At 53.5% G+C, this 19,146-nt stretch overlaps 1 protein-coding gene across 1 annotated transcript; it reads left to right on the top strand.

Moving 5' to 3' along the window:
• Positions 1–14,920: 14,920 nt before the first annotated feature.
• On the top strand, positions 14,921–15,573 carry NRARP (NOTCH regulated ankyrin repeat protein). The gene is made up of 2 exons (XM_084820824.1): positions 14,921–14,955; positions 15,019–15,573. Exons 1-2 carry the CDS (start codon positions 14,921–14,923, stop codon positions 15,323–15,325), a joined length of 342 nt encoding a protein of 113 aa, XP_084676950.1. The 3' UTR covers positions 15,326–15,573.
• The last annotated feature ends 3,573 nt before the right edge of the window (positions 15,574–19,146 follow it).

Below are 19,146 nucleotides of genomic sequence, written 5' to 3'. Positions count from 1 at the left end.
CTCCCCAACTTGGTGCCCTCCAAATGTTTTGGACTTCAGTTCCCATCTGCCAGCAGGGCTAATGGTCAGGAATGGTGGGGGTTATAGTACAAAACATCTGGAGGGCACCAGGTTGGGGAAGGCTGATCTAAGCACTTGCAGGGCTGGCTCGAAAGACCTTAAATTGGAGCTGCTGAGCACCTCAGGTTTGGCTAGGTGTATTTTAAGGCACAGTCCTATGCATGTTTAGACAGAAACAAGTCCTACAACTCCCAGCATTCCCCAGCAAGCATGGCTGGCTGGCGAATACTAGGAGTTGTAGGACTTTTCTCTGTCTAAACATGCATAGGACTGTGCCTGTAATGTAACTTGCAAAAAACAATGCAGGTCTTGCAAGGGGCTCTGACTTGATTTGGAAGCTCAGGCTCCATAATGCTTATCTTAATCCTTCGCACCCCAGCCGTGCTCTGCCCCCAAAGCATAACAAACAGCAAGCCAGCTGTGCTGGTGGGGGGAAAAGAGGCTGCTGAAATCCTCAAACACCGAGTTTGAGGGTCATGCATCTAAAAGATGCTTCTTTCCCCTGCTGGTTAAGACGAGCGTGCAGAATATGCCATCCAGCCTGCCACAAAGACTGGCACGTTGGTTTTGCCTCCAAGAAGCGCAAGAGTTCTGCCTCCCTCCAGGAGCAGACAGGTAGCCTTCTTCCTCCCCGCCCCCCACTCCTGCGATCCTGGGGCTCCAGCTTGGCCGACTCAGCCCAATTCTCTTGGGGCTTGGAGCGAGCTTCCCCAGAGCCGTAGGAAGGAGGCCTCTGCAAGCCATGGCAACCGCTACAACAAGCAACCCTCTGTCCCCGAGCAAGCAGGAGGGGAAGGGAGCACCAGTCTCGTTGGGAATTGTATCATGGAAGAGCTGGCCGGCTCTCTTGGCATGGGAACGCCGTAATTCCGGAAGGAAGTTCTGTCTTCCTTCCTCATCCTCTTTGCACAAGGCAGTGAGCCAGCAGTTTGGAAGCTGTCTTCTGGTCTGGACTCTGTGAGTTTTTCTAGAGACAAAGCGGGACAATCCCAGGGGAGCTCTACCCTCCAATGTTTGTCCTATTAAAAATCTGCGCACACAGATTGGAATCTGTAGAGCTGGAGAAGGTGCAGAAAAGGGCAACTGAAATGATCAAGGGGCTGGCGCAACTCCCCGATGAGGGAAGGTTACAACCTCTGGGAGTGTTTAGCTTCAAAAAAGGCAAGTGAGGCGAGACATGATAGAGGTGTACACAATTATGTATGGTATGGATAGGGAGGCATTTTTCTCCCTCTCTCGTAATACTAGAACGCAATGGGGTCATCCCATGAAGCTGATTGGTGGGAGATCCAGGACAGATAAAAGGAAGGACTTCTTCACACAGTGCAGAGTTAAACTATGGAATTCACTTTCACAGGATGTAGTGATGGCCACCAATTTGGATGGCTTTAAAAGGGGATTGGAGACATTCATGGAGGAGGAGGAGGCCACCCATGCCTACTAGTCCTGGTGGCTATATCTCCGATATCAGAGAGGCAGTATGGAAAGTGCTGTTGCCCTTATGTCCTACTTGTGGGCTTCCCTTTGGAGTATCTGGTTGGCCACTGTGGGGACAGAATGTGGACTAGATAGGACTTTGGTTTGACCCAGCACAGTTCCTCTTAGTTCTTATGAATGAGAAAAATGGCCCAACACCCAGTGTTGGTCTCAGGAAAACAATCAGACTTGAAACAGACCTTGAGACCATCTAGGCCAGGGCTGGACAACTTGTGGCCCTCCAGATGTTTTGGCCAACATCTCCCATGATCTCTCACCATCAGCTATGCTGGCTAGTGCTGAAGAGTTCTGCAGGCCAAAACAAGTGGCCTGCCACTGCACCAAACCAACCCCCTGTGGTGAGACAAGGTCAGTGGCTCCCCAAGAAGCCCGCAGCATCCAGACCTCCAGGGTCCACCCGCACGGAGAGAGCAGGAAGTTCAAGGAGGGGGAGATTGCACTCCATGGCTGAGCCACGCACATGATTCCCAGCACTTCAGCATGCTAGTCTTTTAGCTCTGCTGTTTTAAATCTGTATTTTAAAACTGCATTACTGCTAATTTTATTCTGGCTGTACTTTTATACTGTAGTTTTAAGCGTTCATATTTTATATTATTTTATGTTGTACTTGGTGGTTTTAATTCTTGTGAACTGCCTGGAGAGCTTTGGCTATTGGGCGGCATAGAAATGAAATGAAAGCCTCCCCGACGCCTGCACAGTATCCATCCTTGCCCTTCTCCTGCCTCCTCTGCTGTCTCTTCCCCCACCCCAACTGCTGTGAACTGTGACCAGTCCCCTGTGAACTCCTGGAGGATGGTTGCTTGCCTGGCCTATTCTGCGAAAGTGCCACATTCGCTCACAGGCACAGTCCAAATGGACGTCGCTGAGAGGGAAAGGAGACCCCAGGGAGGCGCCCGAAGTGTAAGGGGCAGCAAGGGAGACTGATCAGCGCCTACTGCTTTATGCATGGGGAACTGAGACAGCAAGTTCCGAGTTCCTGGCTTAATGAGGACTAGGCATGCGGTCCTCCCAGATGGCCACTCGATTGCACCACTTTGGAACTGTGCCTCTTCCTCCATCAGACTTTGCCTAAAAGAGGGTATGCTTCAGACGCTTCCTGGCACCCACATTATCTCTAAGAATAAATCAAAGGATGCTGTTTGTGGCAAACTGGCCTTGGACTGCTCCGAGGAAGCCATAAATGGCCCCAGCTTGAAAAGTGGCTTGACATCAAAGACACATTCCGTCTGCCAATTTTTTTAAAAAATCAGAACAGGGTATTTTCTGATCAGGGGAGGTGACTGGGTTTCTTTAAGGAACAACTGCCATCACCACCGCTAACTTTTAACATTTATTAATGCCATAATCATGTACTTTTATATTTTTATGGTGGTGTTCCATTGCATCCTCTTAAGCGCTATGAATGGATTAATACAGTGGAATGGAAGAAATAAGAAATGAATAGGGATCTAAAATTCTGCTGTTTCAAGTGTCTGTGTGTGTGTGTGTGTGTGATAGATACATAGCCTGTCACTGGATTATATTTTAAGTAGATCAGTCGATTAAATCTGCATATATTTGCATATGAATAAAAGCTATAATTCTAAAGAAAAAAACAATTCTTACAGATGGCATAATCCTAGAAAAAGCATTCCTTCCAGAATGGGGGTGGGGGGAGAAAGGGAGAGAGAGGAGGCAGAATGCCTCTTCTAAAGAGGCACTTGCCAAGTTGCTGTCTGTGGTTTTACAAGAACATTTATTAAAGCTATTGCTAAAACATCTAAAGATCTGTTGCCAGATTAATCAGAGGCAGTTTTTAAAGCCATCAATGACATTAATTCACATGTGCATATACAAATGCTATTACTAGGGCAGAAATTGAGGGAAATTATTTGGGGGTGGGGGGAGTATTCACAGACTGAACATTTGCATTTTTGCAGTAAAATTGAACATTCTCCTAGAGGTTTCATTTCATAGAATCATAGAATAGTCGGGTTGGAAGGGGCCTGTAAGACCTTTGAGTCCAACCCCCTGCTCAATGCAGGAATCCAAGTCAGAGCATCCCTGACAGGTGGCTGTCCAGCCTCGTCTTGAAGGCCTCCAGTGTGGGAGAGCCCACCGCCTCCCCAGGTAATTGGTTCCATTGTCGTATTGCGCTAACAGTCAGGAGGCTTTTCCTGATGTTCAGCCGGAATCTGGCTACCCATAACTTGAGCCCATGATTCCGTGTCCTGCACTCTGGGATGATCGAGAAGAGATCCTGGCCTTCCTCTCTGTGGCAGCCTTTCCAGTACTTGAAGAGCGCTATCCTATCTCCCCTCAGGCTTCTCTTCTCAAGGCTAAACATGCCCAGTTCTTTCAGTCTCTCTTCATAGGGCTTTGTTTCCAGTCCCCTGATCATCTTCATTTCCCTCCCCTGAAATCCCTCGTTTGTCTGCATCCTGATGTGTGGTGCCCAGAACTGGACACAGTAGTCAAGATGAGGCCTAACCAGTGCTGAGTAGAGGGGAACTAGTACCTCACGTGATTTGGAAGCTATGCTTCTCTTAATGCAGCCCAAAATGGCATTTGCCTTTTTTGCAGCCACATCCCATTGTTGGCTCATATTCAGCTTGTGATTGACAACAATTCCAAGATCCTTCTCGCTTGTAGTATTGTTGAGCCAAGTATCCCCCATCTTGTAACTGTGCATTTGGTTTCTTTATCCTAGGTGCAGGACTTGGCATTTATCCCTATTACATTTCATTCTGCTTTCTGCCTAACACTCCACCCTATCAAGATCACTTTGAATTTTGTTTCTGTCTTCGAGGGTATTAGCAGTTCCACCCAATTTTGTGTCATCTGCAAATTTGCTAAGCATTCCCTGCACCTCCTCATCCAAGTCATTAATTAATGTTGAAGAGCACTGGGCCGAGGACTCTGTTTTTTAATTTGGGTTTATGTCCCAGACTATCCTAATAGCTCAGGGCCCTATCAACAGCAATTTAGTTGCTGTCATCTCCCTAAAAAATATTCCCAGAAAAATGGGCTATATAAATGGATCCATGATACGAGAGAGGTGGGATGCCAAAGGGTGGAACAAGGAGAAAAGCAGAATGTTAAAATATCTGAAATCTCATTCTGCCCCCCCACTGCCCCCATGGTGTTAAATTTAGATTGTGCCCTGTGCCTCGTGGAGAATTGTGTTTAACTGAGCTAGTGCACAACTTGCTTTCAGCACTAGTACCCAGTCCCAAAGGACATTAAGCAATCATGGCTGCCTCTGAGAAAGTGCAGAGTGCCTTCCCATCTCTTCCTCAGCTGAGTCACTGGACAGCCCTTGTACTTCTGCTGTGCTCCTCCAGGTGCCTTTAACAGTTGCATGTCAGGCTGACGTTCAGCAGGTGATGCTTTTGCTGAGATGTGGAGGAACTGTGCCTGTTTAATTGCTGTAGCTCCTGATGGCACACCCACCCAGGAAGAAGTTGGCAACTCTCTTCCATGGAATTCCTTCCCTATGAAACTTATTTGAAGGGCGTGTGTCCGTGTGTGTCTCCCCTCCTCCCCGATATTCCAGGCAGCACTTGCTATATCCCCCCCCCCTCTCTAGTCAGTCATCTAATCCGTCCACCCAAGGCCTGTGCATCACTTCCTTGGCAAATCCCCCCCGCCCCGCCCCACGCACACACTTCTTTTTCTTGTGGGGGGCAATCCTTTCATGGGCGTGGGCCTATGAACCCCTGCCCGCCTCCCCAAAAGCCCCGTTTCACTGCCCCCTGCCGAATGGCCTCCACCCTCTGAGGCTGCAGTCATCGGCACACTGACCTGGCATGAAACTCCTCTCCCCGCTCCCTGCGGCTTTTTGCAGATACTTTGCGAGGGGGTCCCCACCTCTCCCGCCCCGCAATCCCGCTCCAGGGCCGCCTGCTGCCCGCCGGCCCAGCGCAAAGCCCTGCCCTTCGGGGCGGCCCCGCCCCGCCCCGCCCCGCCCCGCCCGCAGCGCTCCTCCGGCCCCGCCCGCCCCGCCCCTCGCCTGCGGCCCCGCCCCTCCGCTCCCCGCTCGGCCGCTGGCGCTGCGCTGGGAAGGAACGCCCGAGACTTTCCCACGCTCCCCCCACATGACGACGAGGCCGCCGCCGGCCCCGCCCCCGCGCCCGGGCCGCGCCCCTCGGCTGCCGTGCAGGGGCCTCCGCGGAGGGGGGGCGAGTGGCCTGGAGCGGGCGGCCGAGCTCGGCGCCGGGCGCGGGACGCGGCAGCGCCTGAGCGCGGGCTCCGCCGCCCTTCCGCGAACCTGCGCGCGACCGCGGAAGCCGCCCGGCCGCCCCCCCTGCGCGCCCCAGCAGCGCGCCGGATCGACCTTGGGCCCCGAGGCGCGACTGCAACGTAATGAAAGCACAGTAGCGAATCTAAGATACGAAACACAGGAACCAAATCTAAGAAAGGAAACTTAGAAATAGAGTTTGAAAGCGACGCAAAGCAGCTGCCACAGGTGCGATTGTATACGTCTCTGTGTGTGCTGCAGCCTTTTTACGCCTCTTCATTTCTTCCACAAAGGCCCTTAAGACCTCTCGCGACTTTAGCGAAGGCCACAAACAGACCAGCGGGTGAGCCCCAAGAATGACGCTGCTCCAATAAACGCAGCCATCAGCGCCGCAAGCCACCGGCGGTAAACAGAAGCCCTCGTGCAAAAGCGGCAACAGCAGCAGAAGCGTGAAAGAGAAAAAGAGCGCGCGCGAGGATGCCGGCGTTTGAGTGGACTTGAGGGGTGGGGAACCCTGGAATGCGCGGTCTAGCAGGTGTTGCTGCTATCGTATTTGTATTGTATTTTAACTGTCTTGTGCAAAGCTATTTATTTCAGAATTTACAACTTTGCAAATACATTTCAGCTTCACAGGGGCACTTCTGTATCTAGTCTACAAAAGTTTATTATGCTGTAATAAATCTGTTTGGCTGCAGTCCCCTGTGCATTTACCTGGGGGTAAGCTCCATGGAATTGAATAGGACTTACTTGTGAGTAGGTATGCATAGGATTGATGTTACTCTTTTTAACTGCTACAGGTAAAATACATGTTTACTCAGAACTAAGTCCCATTGGATTCAAGGAGATTTTCTCCCCGGAAAGTGCACCCTAGGACTGCAGCCAAGTGACACAATCCTGTGTATCTTTACGCAAAAGTAAGCTGAGTTCAGAGGGGCTTCCTTTCAACTAAATGTGCATAGAATTGCAGCCTTTGTTGATTTTATGAACTAGGCTACCACCAATGCACCTCTGAGGTGCTCAGGGCAGCATATATTTTCCCTTCCCAACAACCGTGTGAGGTAGGTTTGACTGAGAGATGGGGATGGGCTGAAGATCACTTAGGGGCTTTGAACCTGCCCAGTTTTTGAGACCTGCAGGAGAATCCCTTTTGGGAAGCCATCTTGGATGAGCTTTTGCCTGACAGGCAGCCTTGTTGTTGTTATTAGTTCAGTCGCTTCCGACTCTTCATGACTTCATGGACCAGCCCACGCCAGAGCTTCCTGTCAGCTGTCGCCACCCCCAGTTCCCCCAAGGTCGAGTCCAGCTCCCCAATAACCACATCCAAGTTGCCCTGGCTCATAGATCTTACATTCCAGGTTCCTATGGTGTGTTGATCTTTAGAACATCGGATTCGTCGTTCACCACCAGCACCATCGGCCGCTAGCCGTCCTTTCGGCTTTGAGCTAGCTGCGTCATCACATCTGGGGCTAGTTGAACTTATCCTCTGTTCCTCCCCAGTAGCATTTTGACCATCTTCCGACCTGGGAGTCCCATCTTCCGATGGTATACCGACATATCTCTGGTTGTACTGATCCATTTAGTTTTCATGGCAAGAATACTGTTTCCTTCCCCAAGGACAGGCAGCCTAGAAATGTATAAAGACAACAGTCCTATGCATTTTTAAACAATTGTTGCAATGATCGTGGTTAAGGGCAGGGGGCTGCTGTGTGGCTTTTCAAAGTATTGAACATTAAAATTAACAATACATTGAAAGCTGTCCTGGCCTCCACAAGGCATCTCCTCCATCGGTGAATTGCAATTTCAGCATAGCAGTGCTGGTGTCACCCCAGCCACCACTCAGCAGACAGACACAGGAGGTGCAAAAAACATTGCATGCACTGGTCCCGCTTCCCAGGTTACTTGTCCGTTTGGTCAAAACACTGAGCAAATGGGCAGGCCTGGGAAGAACATATTGGGGGCTTCGCAGCCAGGACTTGCTGTGGGAGCCTTCTGGGCTGGCAGAAGGCCAGCGAGGTGCTGATGAGGACAGTGCCCATCTGTATCTGAGATCTTGGGGGCCATTTGTTTCCAGAACCCAGATGAGAGGGGCCGTGGGAAGTTGTCAAGAAGTATCTGGGCCTAGCAGAAAAGTGAAATGATCATTGCAGGCCATTCCTGTGCAAGCTCTGCAAAGAGAGATCTTTTAACTGAACTCACAGCTGCCAGATATGATGATGACTCTGGAAGAAGGCATATGAGAGAGAGAGAGAGAGAATTCATGGTGGAGAAGTCTGCCAATGTCTGCTAGTCAAGATGGCTGTGCAGAACCTTGGTGCACTGGATATTGGAGACAAATAACAAGGAAGAGTGTAATGCCACCATGAGCAGCTGGGGATTATGGGAGTTGTAGTCCATCTTCAGGGAAGCAGGTTGAGGACGGCTGCTTTTGGAGGGATCAAAGCACTTTATAGACATGATCCTGACAAGAACCTGGTAAGGTAGTTAGGATTACTGTCCCCATATCACAGAGGGGAGACTGAGAGCACAGTGATTCATTTATGGCTGCTGTGTGAATCTGTGGCTGAGGCAAGATTCCACAAGCACAAGAACAGACAAGCTTTCAAATCACATAGGACTCTTTGTCAGGCAGTTTCTGCTGTGTGGGTACTCCCTTCCCCCAGCTTAAAACAGCTGCTTGGGCCTCCAAAATACACCAGTCACCCCCTCATTGCACTTTCCTCTCCCCAACTTTCAGTTTCCTCCCTCTTTTTCTTCCCCAAATTGCTTTGTCAGGCATTCCTTGCTGGTTTGGGTGTTTGATTTCTTCTTCCTTCCACTCTGTTGCTCTCTTGGCCACAGATAAGGGCCTTCATCATGCCACACTGAGCCATCCCATATGGTAAAAGGCTTGGTCCATTTGCAAGAGGCCTGACCCTGCCATGTCCCGCCCCCCCATGCCACAAGCCAAGAGGAAGCCAAACTCAGCCCCTCTTTCCTTGCACAAAAGGCACTTTTCCCGCAGACCCTGGTTCGGGGTGGGGGGCGGCACAGAGAATCCTCAGGTGCCCAAATGAGTCAGGGGTGATTAACATTCTTCCATGGCGAGCTGGACCTCACAGGGCCAAGTGGCTGCAAATTTCTTGACCTGCTCCTGACTGGACAATGTAACTGAGCACAAATGATAGACAAGAGATTGTCAGCTCACCCTGGGGGATGGGGGCCAAATTTTTCCACCTGGCTCCAGGGCCTCTTGGCATGGCAGGTTTTTTGCCTCAGGTTCTGTACCCCATATTTTGTATTATAAACTAGAATTGTTAAAGTGCTCAAATTGCTTGTGGGGGCGGGAACAGCAATGGGGGACCTCTGGGGGTGGCTCCTTCGTTTTAGAAGGTTCTGGGGGCACACACTATGATTTGGCTAGAATTATGGGGGATCAGAAGGTGGGGCTTGTGGATTTCATGATTGTCCCATGGCTTTCCCTCTATTTTGACCCATGGTGGGGGTTAGTATTTTTGTCTTCCTTTGATCTCACTCCCAGACCTACCAGGTTCTCCCCTTCCAGAACCCCTAGGGCCGCCTTCCCCAACCTTGTGCCCTCCAGATGTGTTGGACTACACATAGCTGGCTGGGACATGCTGGGAGTTGTAGTCCAACACATCTGGAGGGCACCAGGTTGGGGAAGACAGCCCTACGTTCTCTGCCCTTGACTTTGGCTCTGCACCCTGACCACCAAATAGGAATCCTACGTCTGCCCCTCCCTGGTACCAGGCCCACAATATTTTTGGCTACAGATCAGACCTGAGAAGAGCCTGCTGCAACAAGGTGATGGTGGAGCACATGTACACAGCAGCACAGCCACCCACCCAGCACAGCTCAAGCCACACAACAGAGCTCACAAGATATTTTCAGATGGATACCGTCATTCTACAGTTTATTCACTAGGGGGCAGTGGGGGCAGTTGCATATGGGTGGAGTCAGTCAAGTTCTTGTGTCACTTCCTGGCTGGGGTGTCCTCTAAGCCTTCCATGGTATGGTGTCCATTTTGAACAAGAACAGAAAATGACACTATTCCAGATGCCAGAAGCCTTCAGCTTTAATAATCCTGCTGCATGGCCTGAATGGAAAGGATTGCTTGCTTTCGCATGGCCACAAAGGTCTAGGAGGAGGAAGGAATGGTGCAAGTAAGCCCCCTCTGCTACGCTATGGGAAAGGTGTCTGTAAGGCAAGCAGACAGTATGGTGCGCAGGTATTGGGAACTGCATAAAGAACTAAATTTTATCCTGCAACTCCTGCAGAAGAAATAGGTCAGCATGATGAGAGGAACCTTTGATCATGCCAACAGACCTTGATAAGGGCTCATGGCTCAATTGAAAGACTGACACTCTTTCGTTGTTGGGCTACTATTCTAGATATATTGACGTACTCCCCTTTCCTGACATTACTTGCTGCAGCTTAGTTGTGCAACTGAAGAATACCTCTGGTTTGCTTTGGCATACCAGATGAACTCATGAACAGCAATGCAATTTACAACGGGAGAAATCCAGTCATTCCGGACAGTTTACAACTTTCACCATAGCACCACTACACTTCACTACCTTCAAGCAAACAGGGAGGCAAAGAGAGCAGTACAGACATCAAAGAAAGTATTGAGACAGAATGACCCAGATGTTGCTTTTGTAAGTTACCAGTCAACACCACTGATTGCTGCTGGATACTGTCCATGAGAACTGCTAATGTAAAAGACGAATCAGAACACCCATTCCAACCCGGAGAACACTCTCATCCCGAAGTGGTGTGACCTGGGAAAAGCGCTCCAGATTACAAAGCTGCCAGATTACAAAGCTCACAGGGGTTGCGAGCATTCCATACCCGGCACAATTCAGTGCGAGAACTGCCATGCTGAGAGCAAAGAGAAAGAGTCTGTGTCAAACCTGATGGTGAAAAGACATGGCAGACTTCACCTAACCTACAAGGGAAAAAAATGAGTCACCCAGACTGTGTCATTCATTCATTCATTCAATATATTTTTATCCCACCCTTCATCCAAAAAGGCCCCCAAGTCACTTACAAAGATAAGGAACAAGACAGTTTGTGTGCACAAGCTTATAATCTAAAAGACAGGACACAAAAGGAAAGAGGAGCAGGGGGAGGAAAAAACAAAATGCAGGCGCTAGCTCTGCAATCGCGAAGTTCAGCGGGTCAGGGAGGTGGATCTCTGCACAGCATCAGGGCTGCTGCTTCCTCTCCTCCAGAAGTCCCCCTCAGTGGCAGGTGGGAGAGGCGGAAGAGGAGAATCCAGGCACAGTGGAGGGGGCCTGTCTGCGGCTTTCTGTACCTTGGAAAGCTGAGAGTTCAACACAACGGGAGGCCATCAGGTTGTGGAAGTCTGTCGTAGACTGATGACACCCCGTGCGGCATGTTGAGCAGAAACCACTGACATAGTTTCCCCCCCAGCCCTGAGAAGCTGACCGTTGCCAAGTGCCCAAGCAGCACCCCAAAATGTAAGTGCATCTATGGAGACTCTGCTCGAGCCATCTTGCAAGGCTTCAGCAGTTGTCATTTACTGCCGCTGAATTATTCAGAAGCTTTTGAGATTTAGAGAGGAGTGATCAATTTATCTCAACACCCCCAGAAGTTTCAAAAGTACGGATTTAATTAGTGTTTATTTCTTTAAGTAAGGGTGTGGGGGAGATGCGTGGATAACTCTACAAGTTAGTGGCTAGGTGGTGCTGGACTGTTATATCTGGGTGGAGTCAGGAGGACTTGCCCGGGTCTGTTCTGTTCTGGTTTACGGTAATTGTCGCCATCTTTATCAGAGATGAGAAACCTTCAGCCCATGGGCCAGACTCGGCCAGCCCTCTACATCCGGCCTGCTGAAGTGCCCACTGAGACCCCTCCCTGAATCTGTCCCTGGTAGGGAGGAGAGCTGGCTGCCAACTCAAGGCCCTCTTGCTATCTTGAGGCCAACTTGGCTTTGCTGGTGTGTGTGTGTGTGAGAGCCCGAGAGCAGGGGGAGTGGGGAGGGACCCAGCCCTCCCACTCTGAGCCACAGCCTGCCACTGCTGTCATGCAGCCCTCAGCATCTTTCCCCAGAGCTAATGCATCCCTCTGGTCAAAAGGTTCCTACCCCTGATGTGTACTTTCTGCATTTCATTCCCTCTAACCTCACTGTTTAGCCACACACCCCCACGTGCACACACACACCTGCCGTTCAGGATAACCCTTCATGCACCTGATGCAGCAGGCTGCTGTCCACCAAAGCTTCTGCCAGGATCACCGTGTGAGCCTTCCACGTGCCCTGATTAGCCTTGTGTCATGACTAGCCTAGGTGAGTGGCTCTAGCTCCATGGCACAGCCCCTGCTTTGCACACAGAAGGTCCCTGGGTCGATCCCCGGCAGCACCTCCAGGTGAGGACAAACTCCTGCTGAAACCCCGGAGAGCTGCTGCTGCCAGTCAGCGCAGGCAATACTGGCCAACGAGGACCAATGGCCTTTGAATGCGGATAAGGCAGCTTCCTAGGCTCCAGGCCTCTCCTGATTTGCCTCGAAGCCAACGGGGCTTTTGCTGTGGCCAGTGTGCCCTAGGGAGACCGTGGGTTGCCTGGACAGACTGGCAGTCCAGCTTCCCAGGATGGCGAGCTGCCTGCTCTGGCACCCTTGCCCCCGATCCCAGATGCTGGGCCAAGGGGTGCTTGTGCAGATGCTGTGGTGAGAGGCGGGCATGCCGCAGGCGGTCAGAGGGGCTCCGGGAGCACGAGGGCAAGTCGGCGCAAGGGCCGGCCTGGCCCAGCTGTCTCTCACCTCCCGCAGGGCCTGCGCCCAAGCAGCTGCTCCTCAGGAGCAGGGCACCTCTGAACATGGAGAGGCCCTGCGGTCATGTGATGGGGGGGATCAGCCTCCTCCTCGATGCCTTGGTCTAATCCAGCCTTCCCCAACCTGACATCGTCCAAATGTGTTGTTGGACTACAACTCCCAGCATCCGCCAGCCAGCCCTGTCCAATGCCTCTGGAGGGCACCAGGCTGGGAAAGGTGGGCCTAGTCTCCTCCAGGCCACATCTTGTGACAGAGAGTTCCGTCTTCCACTCTTTCTGACATTGCTTGAGGGCCTGGAGTGGGTCTGGGTGCCATAGGCACCTTTCTTTTCCAGACGGGTCCTGGAAAGGCTGAAATCCAACCAGAGAAGCTCCCCCAGGCCAGAAGCAGCGATGGATGTCGGCCTGGCGCACTCCAACGCCTGGAAGGCGCAAAGGGCTCCTTTCCGGGTTCCCTCTCCATCCCTTCTGCCACCCGGGAGAACTCAGGGGCTGTGTGCGCGAGAGTGATTTCTGGGGCAGGTCCAAGGGGGGCCGAAACCGTATTTCCTCCGAGTGGAAGTTCACACGAGGCTTTTTTCTTTTTTGCGAGGGGGCGCGGGCGGGGGGAGAAAAATAATGGAAAAGTGTAGAAGTTATGGGGGGGATCTGAGGGGTGGGGGGGAGAAAATCCTCCCTTTATCGTAATCGCCCTTCCCGTGCCTCCTTCTCTCCCGCGCGGGGGGACCCGCTCCCGGCGCGGCGCTGCGCATCAGCGCCCCCTGCGCGCGGCCGGGCAGAGCGTCTCCCGCAAATCCCGCCGTTTCCTCCCGCGGGCGGGGGGCGGATCCCCTCCCCCCGGCGCCACCTGAGCAGAAGGCTTTTGTTCGGAGCGCCCCGCAGATCTGTGGCCGCAGCACCGCGGGCGGCGAGCGGCGAGCCGCCTGGAGGCGCCCCGGTGCCGGCCATGGAGCGCCTGCCCGCCTGCCCGCCGTCTCATGGCTCCCCATCGGAATTCGGACCCGGGAAGCGGACCCTCCCCGCCCTCGTAATACACGCGGGCGTGGCACTCTCACGGGACAAGAGCGTCGACTGGGCTCCTCCGGTTCGGCAAACCCTGGGGCGCTCCGGAGGGGCTGGGCGACAGCTCCCTCTGGAAGGCCCAGCTGCGGAAGGCTGATTTATGGCGCCTGGTTCGCTGTCAGGGACAAGACACGGTCGAAGCTACAAGTCCCGTTCAGCCCCAGCCAGCCGCCGCAGGAGGAGCTGGGCTCGAGCTCGGCTGGGCCCGCTTCGAGGCAGCCGCCCGGCGCCCACCCCCGCGCGCCTGCCGGCGAGCAGGGCCTCTCGGCGCGGGCACCCGCGCGGGCCGGCTTCGAGTAAACGGGCCCGGTCCGCCCCGCCCGAAACCGCCAGGCCCCGGCCAGCAGCCATCGGAGGGCGGCCGTGCGCGAGCGGAGAGGAGCCGTCTCCCCAGCCGCCCCGCTCGCGGGCGGCCCTTCTCTCCCCGTCCCGCCACCTCCCCCCCCGATCACGGCAGGCGAGCCGGGTCTTTCTCCGCCGAGGAAGCCCGAGGGAGCCGCCAGACGCCAGCCCCGTCGACCCTCACGGGATCACTCCCGGCTGCAGCCTGCCTCGGCGTGAGCTGGCCCGGCTCGCGAGCAAAGGGCGGCGCAGCGCGGGGACGCGCTTCCCAGTCGGGGGCGCCCCGGCCCGGCCCGGCCCGGCCCCGGCGAAAGTCCGCAGGGGCCGGAGGGGGGCGCCTGGCCCCTCCCCTCCGCCGGCAGCGCTCCCTCCGTCGGGCGGCGGCCAATCAGCGGCCTCCCCTCCCCCCTTCGGAGAGGCGGGGACGCGTCGCCAGGCATTGTTATGCAAATGAGCCGGGCCGCCTAAAAGGCGCCCCGTGGGCATCCCCGCTCCGGCGGAGGCAGCGAGCGGGCGGCGGGACAGCAGCGAGCCCGCGCGCGGCAGCGGCACCGGCGGCAGCAGCAGCAGCAGCAGCAGCGCCGCCCCGGACCGCGCTCGAGCCCGGCAGCGCCGCCCGCCCGCGGAGCAGCCGCCGCAGCAGGCTCCGCGCGGAGGCCAGGCGGGGCGGCGAGGGAGCAGAGGCGTCGCCGCGCCGCCCGGCTGCCTGGCGCGCCTCCCGTGCCGCCGCCGCCTCCTCCTCGCCGCCCTCGGACGCGGCCGGCCGTCGTCGGGGCAGCGGCGGGCGCCCGCCTCGGATGCGCCCCGGCGCGCCTTCGGGGGGCCTCTCCGCCGGCGGGCTCGCCGGCTGCGCTTCCGCGCGCGCCCCCCCGGCCAGCGGGCCGCCGCCGCCGCCCATGCCGGGAGCCGCGCCGGGCCGGCCCCGCCAGCCCGGGCCGCCGCCGCCGCCATGAGCCAGACGGAGCTGTCCACCTGCGCGGCGCCGCCGCCCGCGCCGCCCGCGCCGCCGGGCGCCGCGCCGCCGGGCGGCGCGCCCCCGACGGCCAGCCAGCGCGTCTTCCAGGAGGCGGTGCGCCAGGGCAACACGCGCGAGCTGCAGGCGCTGCTGCAGAGCATGACGAGCTGCGAGTTCAACGTGAACGCGTTCGGGCCCGAGGGCCAGACGGCGCTGCACCAGTCCGTCATCGACGGCAACCTCGAGCTGGTCAAGCTGCTGGTCAAGTTCGGCGCCGACATCCGCCTGGCCAACCGCGACGGCTGGAGCGCGCTGCACATCGCCGCCTTCGGGGGCCACCAGGACATCGTCCTCTACCTGATCACCAAGGCCAAGTACTCTTCGGGCGGGCGAGGCTGAGCCCCGCGGCCCGGGCAGCAGCGCGCGCGCCGCCGAGGGGCTTCGGGGGCCCGGCCGAGGCGGGAGGGACGCGGCGCCTCTCGCCAGACCCCCCGCGCGGGAACGGGATGCGCCGGACGGGGGCCGGGCGCCTGAGCCGCGGGGGTTGGCGAGGGCCGAGGCTGCCCCCAACGCGCAGCCTGCGCACTCCCCGCCCGGAGACTCTGCGCGCCCCCCGCGCGCCGCCGCCGCCGCCTCAAGGTCCTGCAAGAAGCCCCATCTGGGAAGGAGAGAGATTTCGAAGCTGCTTGGATTTTTTGTGTTGTAATTATTATTATTTTATTTTTGTGTGCAAAAGAGATGCGGGGACTCATGCAAGTTTTACTGGGGAGGGCGGGGAAGGGTTTCATGTCTTTCACCAGGTTTGGTGTTTGCTCTACTGTAAAACAAAACGACCCCGCTCCCGCCGACTTTCTCCTTTTTTGTCTTCCATCTACCTCGGTTGTTCTACAGTATTTGCTGTTTTCCCGTTTTCAGTGTAAGGAACTGGTCAGGTGCGTTCAGACACCTTCCTACAAACACACACACACAGTTTTCCCAACCACCCCCTCCCAGAAAAATGAACCACCCTGTCATTAACCTCTTGGAGTTCAAACTCTTTCTTTGGGTGTAAACTAGGTAAAACTGAATAGTTACAGGTCCAGCTATTAAAACAAATCATATTCTGGAGTTGGTGGGCTTTCTCCTTATCACAGAGCAAAAAAACAAAGCCCCTCTTCCCACCTTCACTAGAATACAGAAATAGTTCAGGAACTATTTTATTATTATTATTATAGTGTATGGTGTCCAAACTGAAATAGACTCCTACTGATGCAAAATCAGCAATGCGAAACCACTAATGCAAAATATGTGTCGTCCTCGTCCCCCGCCCCGCTCTTTTGGGGCTTGGCTTTTCAGTTTGCTTCTCCTTCAAATCAGCGGAGCATACATAAGATTGCGGGGATCAGTGTAGCGTACATAAGACTGCGGGGCGGGAGGGGGGGCTTTTTTAATTGGTGACTTCAGCCAGGGCCACCGTGGGGCGGGGGGAGCGAGGAGTCTGGGAAACAGCTTATGAACATTCTCTGGAAGGACACGCGTGCCCCCTGCTGTCCAAGGGGGCTGGCAGGGGAGAAACTACTGGGGGTGGGGAAATCAATGTCGTTTAAAAATAACTCTTTTCAATGCGCAATCCAACGTTCAGTCCATCTTGAAAGGGGAAGAAAAAATGAGGAAGCCTGTTTTAAAGTAGGGCCGCGTGGGAAATGTCTGCGCTGCTTTATCTCCCGTGAATGCCGAGAAGTCCGTCTATCCCCTTTCCTTCCTGTAGTCTGTGTCTCTTCTCCCATCTTTTTGTATGCACTAAAGAGAGAGATAAATATTTTCCACTGCCATATCGCTTGTGTTTCTCTCTGCGTCCACCCTCCTGTCAAATAGCCATTAAACCGTTTAAAGATAGTTTCCCACTGTGTTGGGGCTGCATGTTTAACTATTTATCTGTGTGTGTGTGAGAGAGAGAGAGAGAGAGAGAAGGAGAGAGAGGAGAGAATTGGGTGCTTTGTTTGAAGGGGTCTTTGAGTGGTTTGGAAATACAGTTGGGGGGTGGGAAGGAAATGAATTATGCATTGTTCTTCCGAAGTGTGGTTCGCAATATGTTCACCCCCCCCCCCATTGCACTGAGCTATTCTGCCGTCTCCATAGTTTCACGTCCCCCTATCTACGCTGGGAGGGACCAGGCTGGCCTCTTTCCACTGGCCTCCCTCGCTTTTCCTTTATGAATGCTGTGACGTCACAAGCAATTGTGTGCCTGCTTTTCCCCAAACTGTTCCTGAGAAGGGCGCGTGTGGAGGGTGCTTTTCTTTTAGGATTCTCAGTGGGGGAGAATCATCTGTTTGTGTTCTGGTGTCTGTTTTAGAGTTGCACATAATTTCTTCTTTTCTTAGATGGATTTGCCACAATAAAATGTCATAACATTTATGACATTATTATGATGACTTTTTAAAAAGTAGCTTATGTTCAGTAATCCAAGATCTGGGGTAGGGTTTAGGAAAAGATCTTGGTTTGAAACCCAATTTTCTAAAGGAAAACTCTCTTGGGAGTGTTTGTAAAGATGTTAAAACATATTTATATTTTTGTATATATAAAAAATCTGGCTTTGAAGACTGTGAAACTTTTTTTGGGGGGGTGACATGAAACAAGGAGTGAGGTTTTTTGTTGTTGGATGTTTTCTCCCCTCCCATTTAAAGAACTGGGGAGTCTTTTTCCAGTTGCATAGCGTTCCCCCCCCCCCGCGCCGCCATGTGAACCGGCTCAGGAAAACACACTTTTTTTTCCCAGGAGGGGAGGATTTCTTGCTCTGGAAATGGGCACCTCTGTGAGTTGGGGGCTTCTTTATATTTTGGCCTTTATCCCAACAAGCTGCTGCTTCAGCTACAGTGTGATCCTGAGTTATGTTTATTCAGAAGTAGGTTCCCTGAATTCAGTGGGACTTCCCCTCTTGGTAAGCAGAGTTTGGATTTCAGCCTGAGTGTGTAGGGTTTGAGGGCTTTTTTTTTTTCTATGCAACCCCATAAAGCCTGCCTATATGGCTAGATGTTCTGCCTACCCCACCTTGAGAAATAAAAAGGGATAAAGCTCTCCTCCTCTGATTGTTTGGCTTGTCGTGCTGCTGTGACTTTTTGTGCCAAAATGGAGAATCTCTCTTTTCCTTATTTAATGAGAGAGCGAGAGAGAGGTTTGGGGTGGTTCTGTTTTGTGCATCATGGATCCATTCAGCATTCCTTCCCTAATTCTGATGGTGAAATAAACAAATTACTTCTCAGAGGAGTTTCTCTGTAGATAATGTTGTTGTTCCCCCTCTTCTAGATGGCAAATACCTTTTTTAATTATGTTAATTAATTTGTTAAGAGTTTTAGGCTTATATTGAAGCTGTATGTGGGTCACTGTATGATCATTTTTTAACTGGATAAAAAAATGAAACACCAACTCTGTACAAGATGGCATACTCCTAAGTGTATGATAGTGTTGCGTAGTCCCAGGGTAAGAAATTTATAAATAAATTTTTTCACTGATCGTTTTATAAAAAAAGAAAAATATGTTTCCTTGTGGTTTTTCCCCCTCCCCTTTAAAGGCTACAGTCCTAGGGCCAATCACAGGAAAAGTAGATCAAACACACTGGGACATACTTCTGAGCAGACATGCGCACGATCAGGTGGACATTCTGCTGATTTTTCCCCCAGCACAGAATGGCTCCCCTTCAGGTCCAGGCTTGCAACCAGAGATGGTGCATGTCATGACAGAGAGGCTTTCCCAGTGTGGCTTTCTCCCATGTGCACAAGTGCCTGAGACCGTAGGATGCGTCCCTTGTGGCTCTTTCTCCCCCCCCCCGTTCAAAGACCACCTGCCCCTGAACAAGCCCACTTTCCTTCTCACTGTCCTCTGGGAAGGAAGTGGCTGGCTGGGCCAGAGCCCTCTGGTTTCATCCAGCAGACCTACACCAGCAGGCACTTTAGCATTGAAGTGACACCTCAAGGGAGAAGGAGCCAAAGGGGGTGACGTGGCCGGGCTGTGTAGGTTAGGAAGAAAAGGCTGCTAAGGCAGGGGCACAATAGACACTTCTCAAACGTTTCATTGGAGAGAGATTCCCCCCCTTCATTTTCTCATAATACTAAAAGTTGGGGAGACTGTAATGTAGGTGACAGAGGGGGTATAGGACATCCTCCCTAACCTGACACCCCCCCCCCCAATGTCTTGCACTGCAATGCTCATCATGCCCATCCATTGGCCCTGCTGGCTGGGAATGA

The sequence above is a fragment of the Heloderma suspectum genome, chromosome 14, assembly GCF_057233095.1.
Source record: "Heloderma suspectum isolate Gila_16-S chromosome 14, 16-S_ref, whole genome shotgun sequence".
Taxonomy (NCBI): Eukaryota; Metazoa; Chordata; class Lepidosauria; order Squamata; family Helodermatidae; genus Heloderma; species Heloderma suspectum.
This window is presented reverse-complemented; position numbering and strand designations above follow the sequence as displayed.

What these genes read in the sequence shown, in the direction of transcription:
- NRARP (XM_084820824.1), top strand. Translation starts at nt 14,921, where the DNA reads ATGAGCCAGACGGAGCTGTCCACCTGCGCGGCGCC. An exon ending in CTGTCCACCTGCGCGGCGCC is followed by an intron (nt 14,956 to 15,018) that starts GCCGCCCGCGCC and finishes CCCGACGGCCAG; the next exon opens with CCAGCGCGTCTTCCAGGAGG.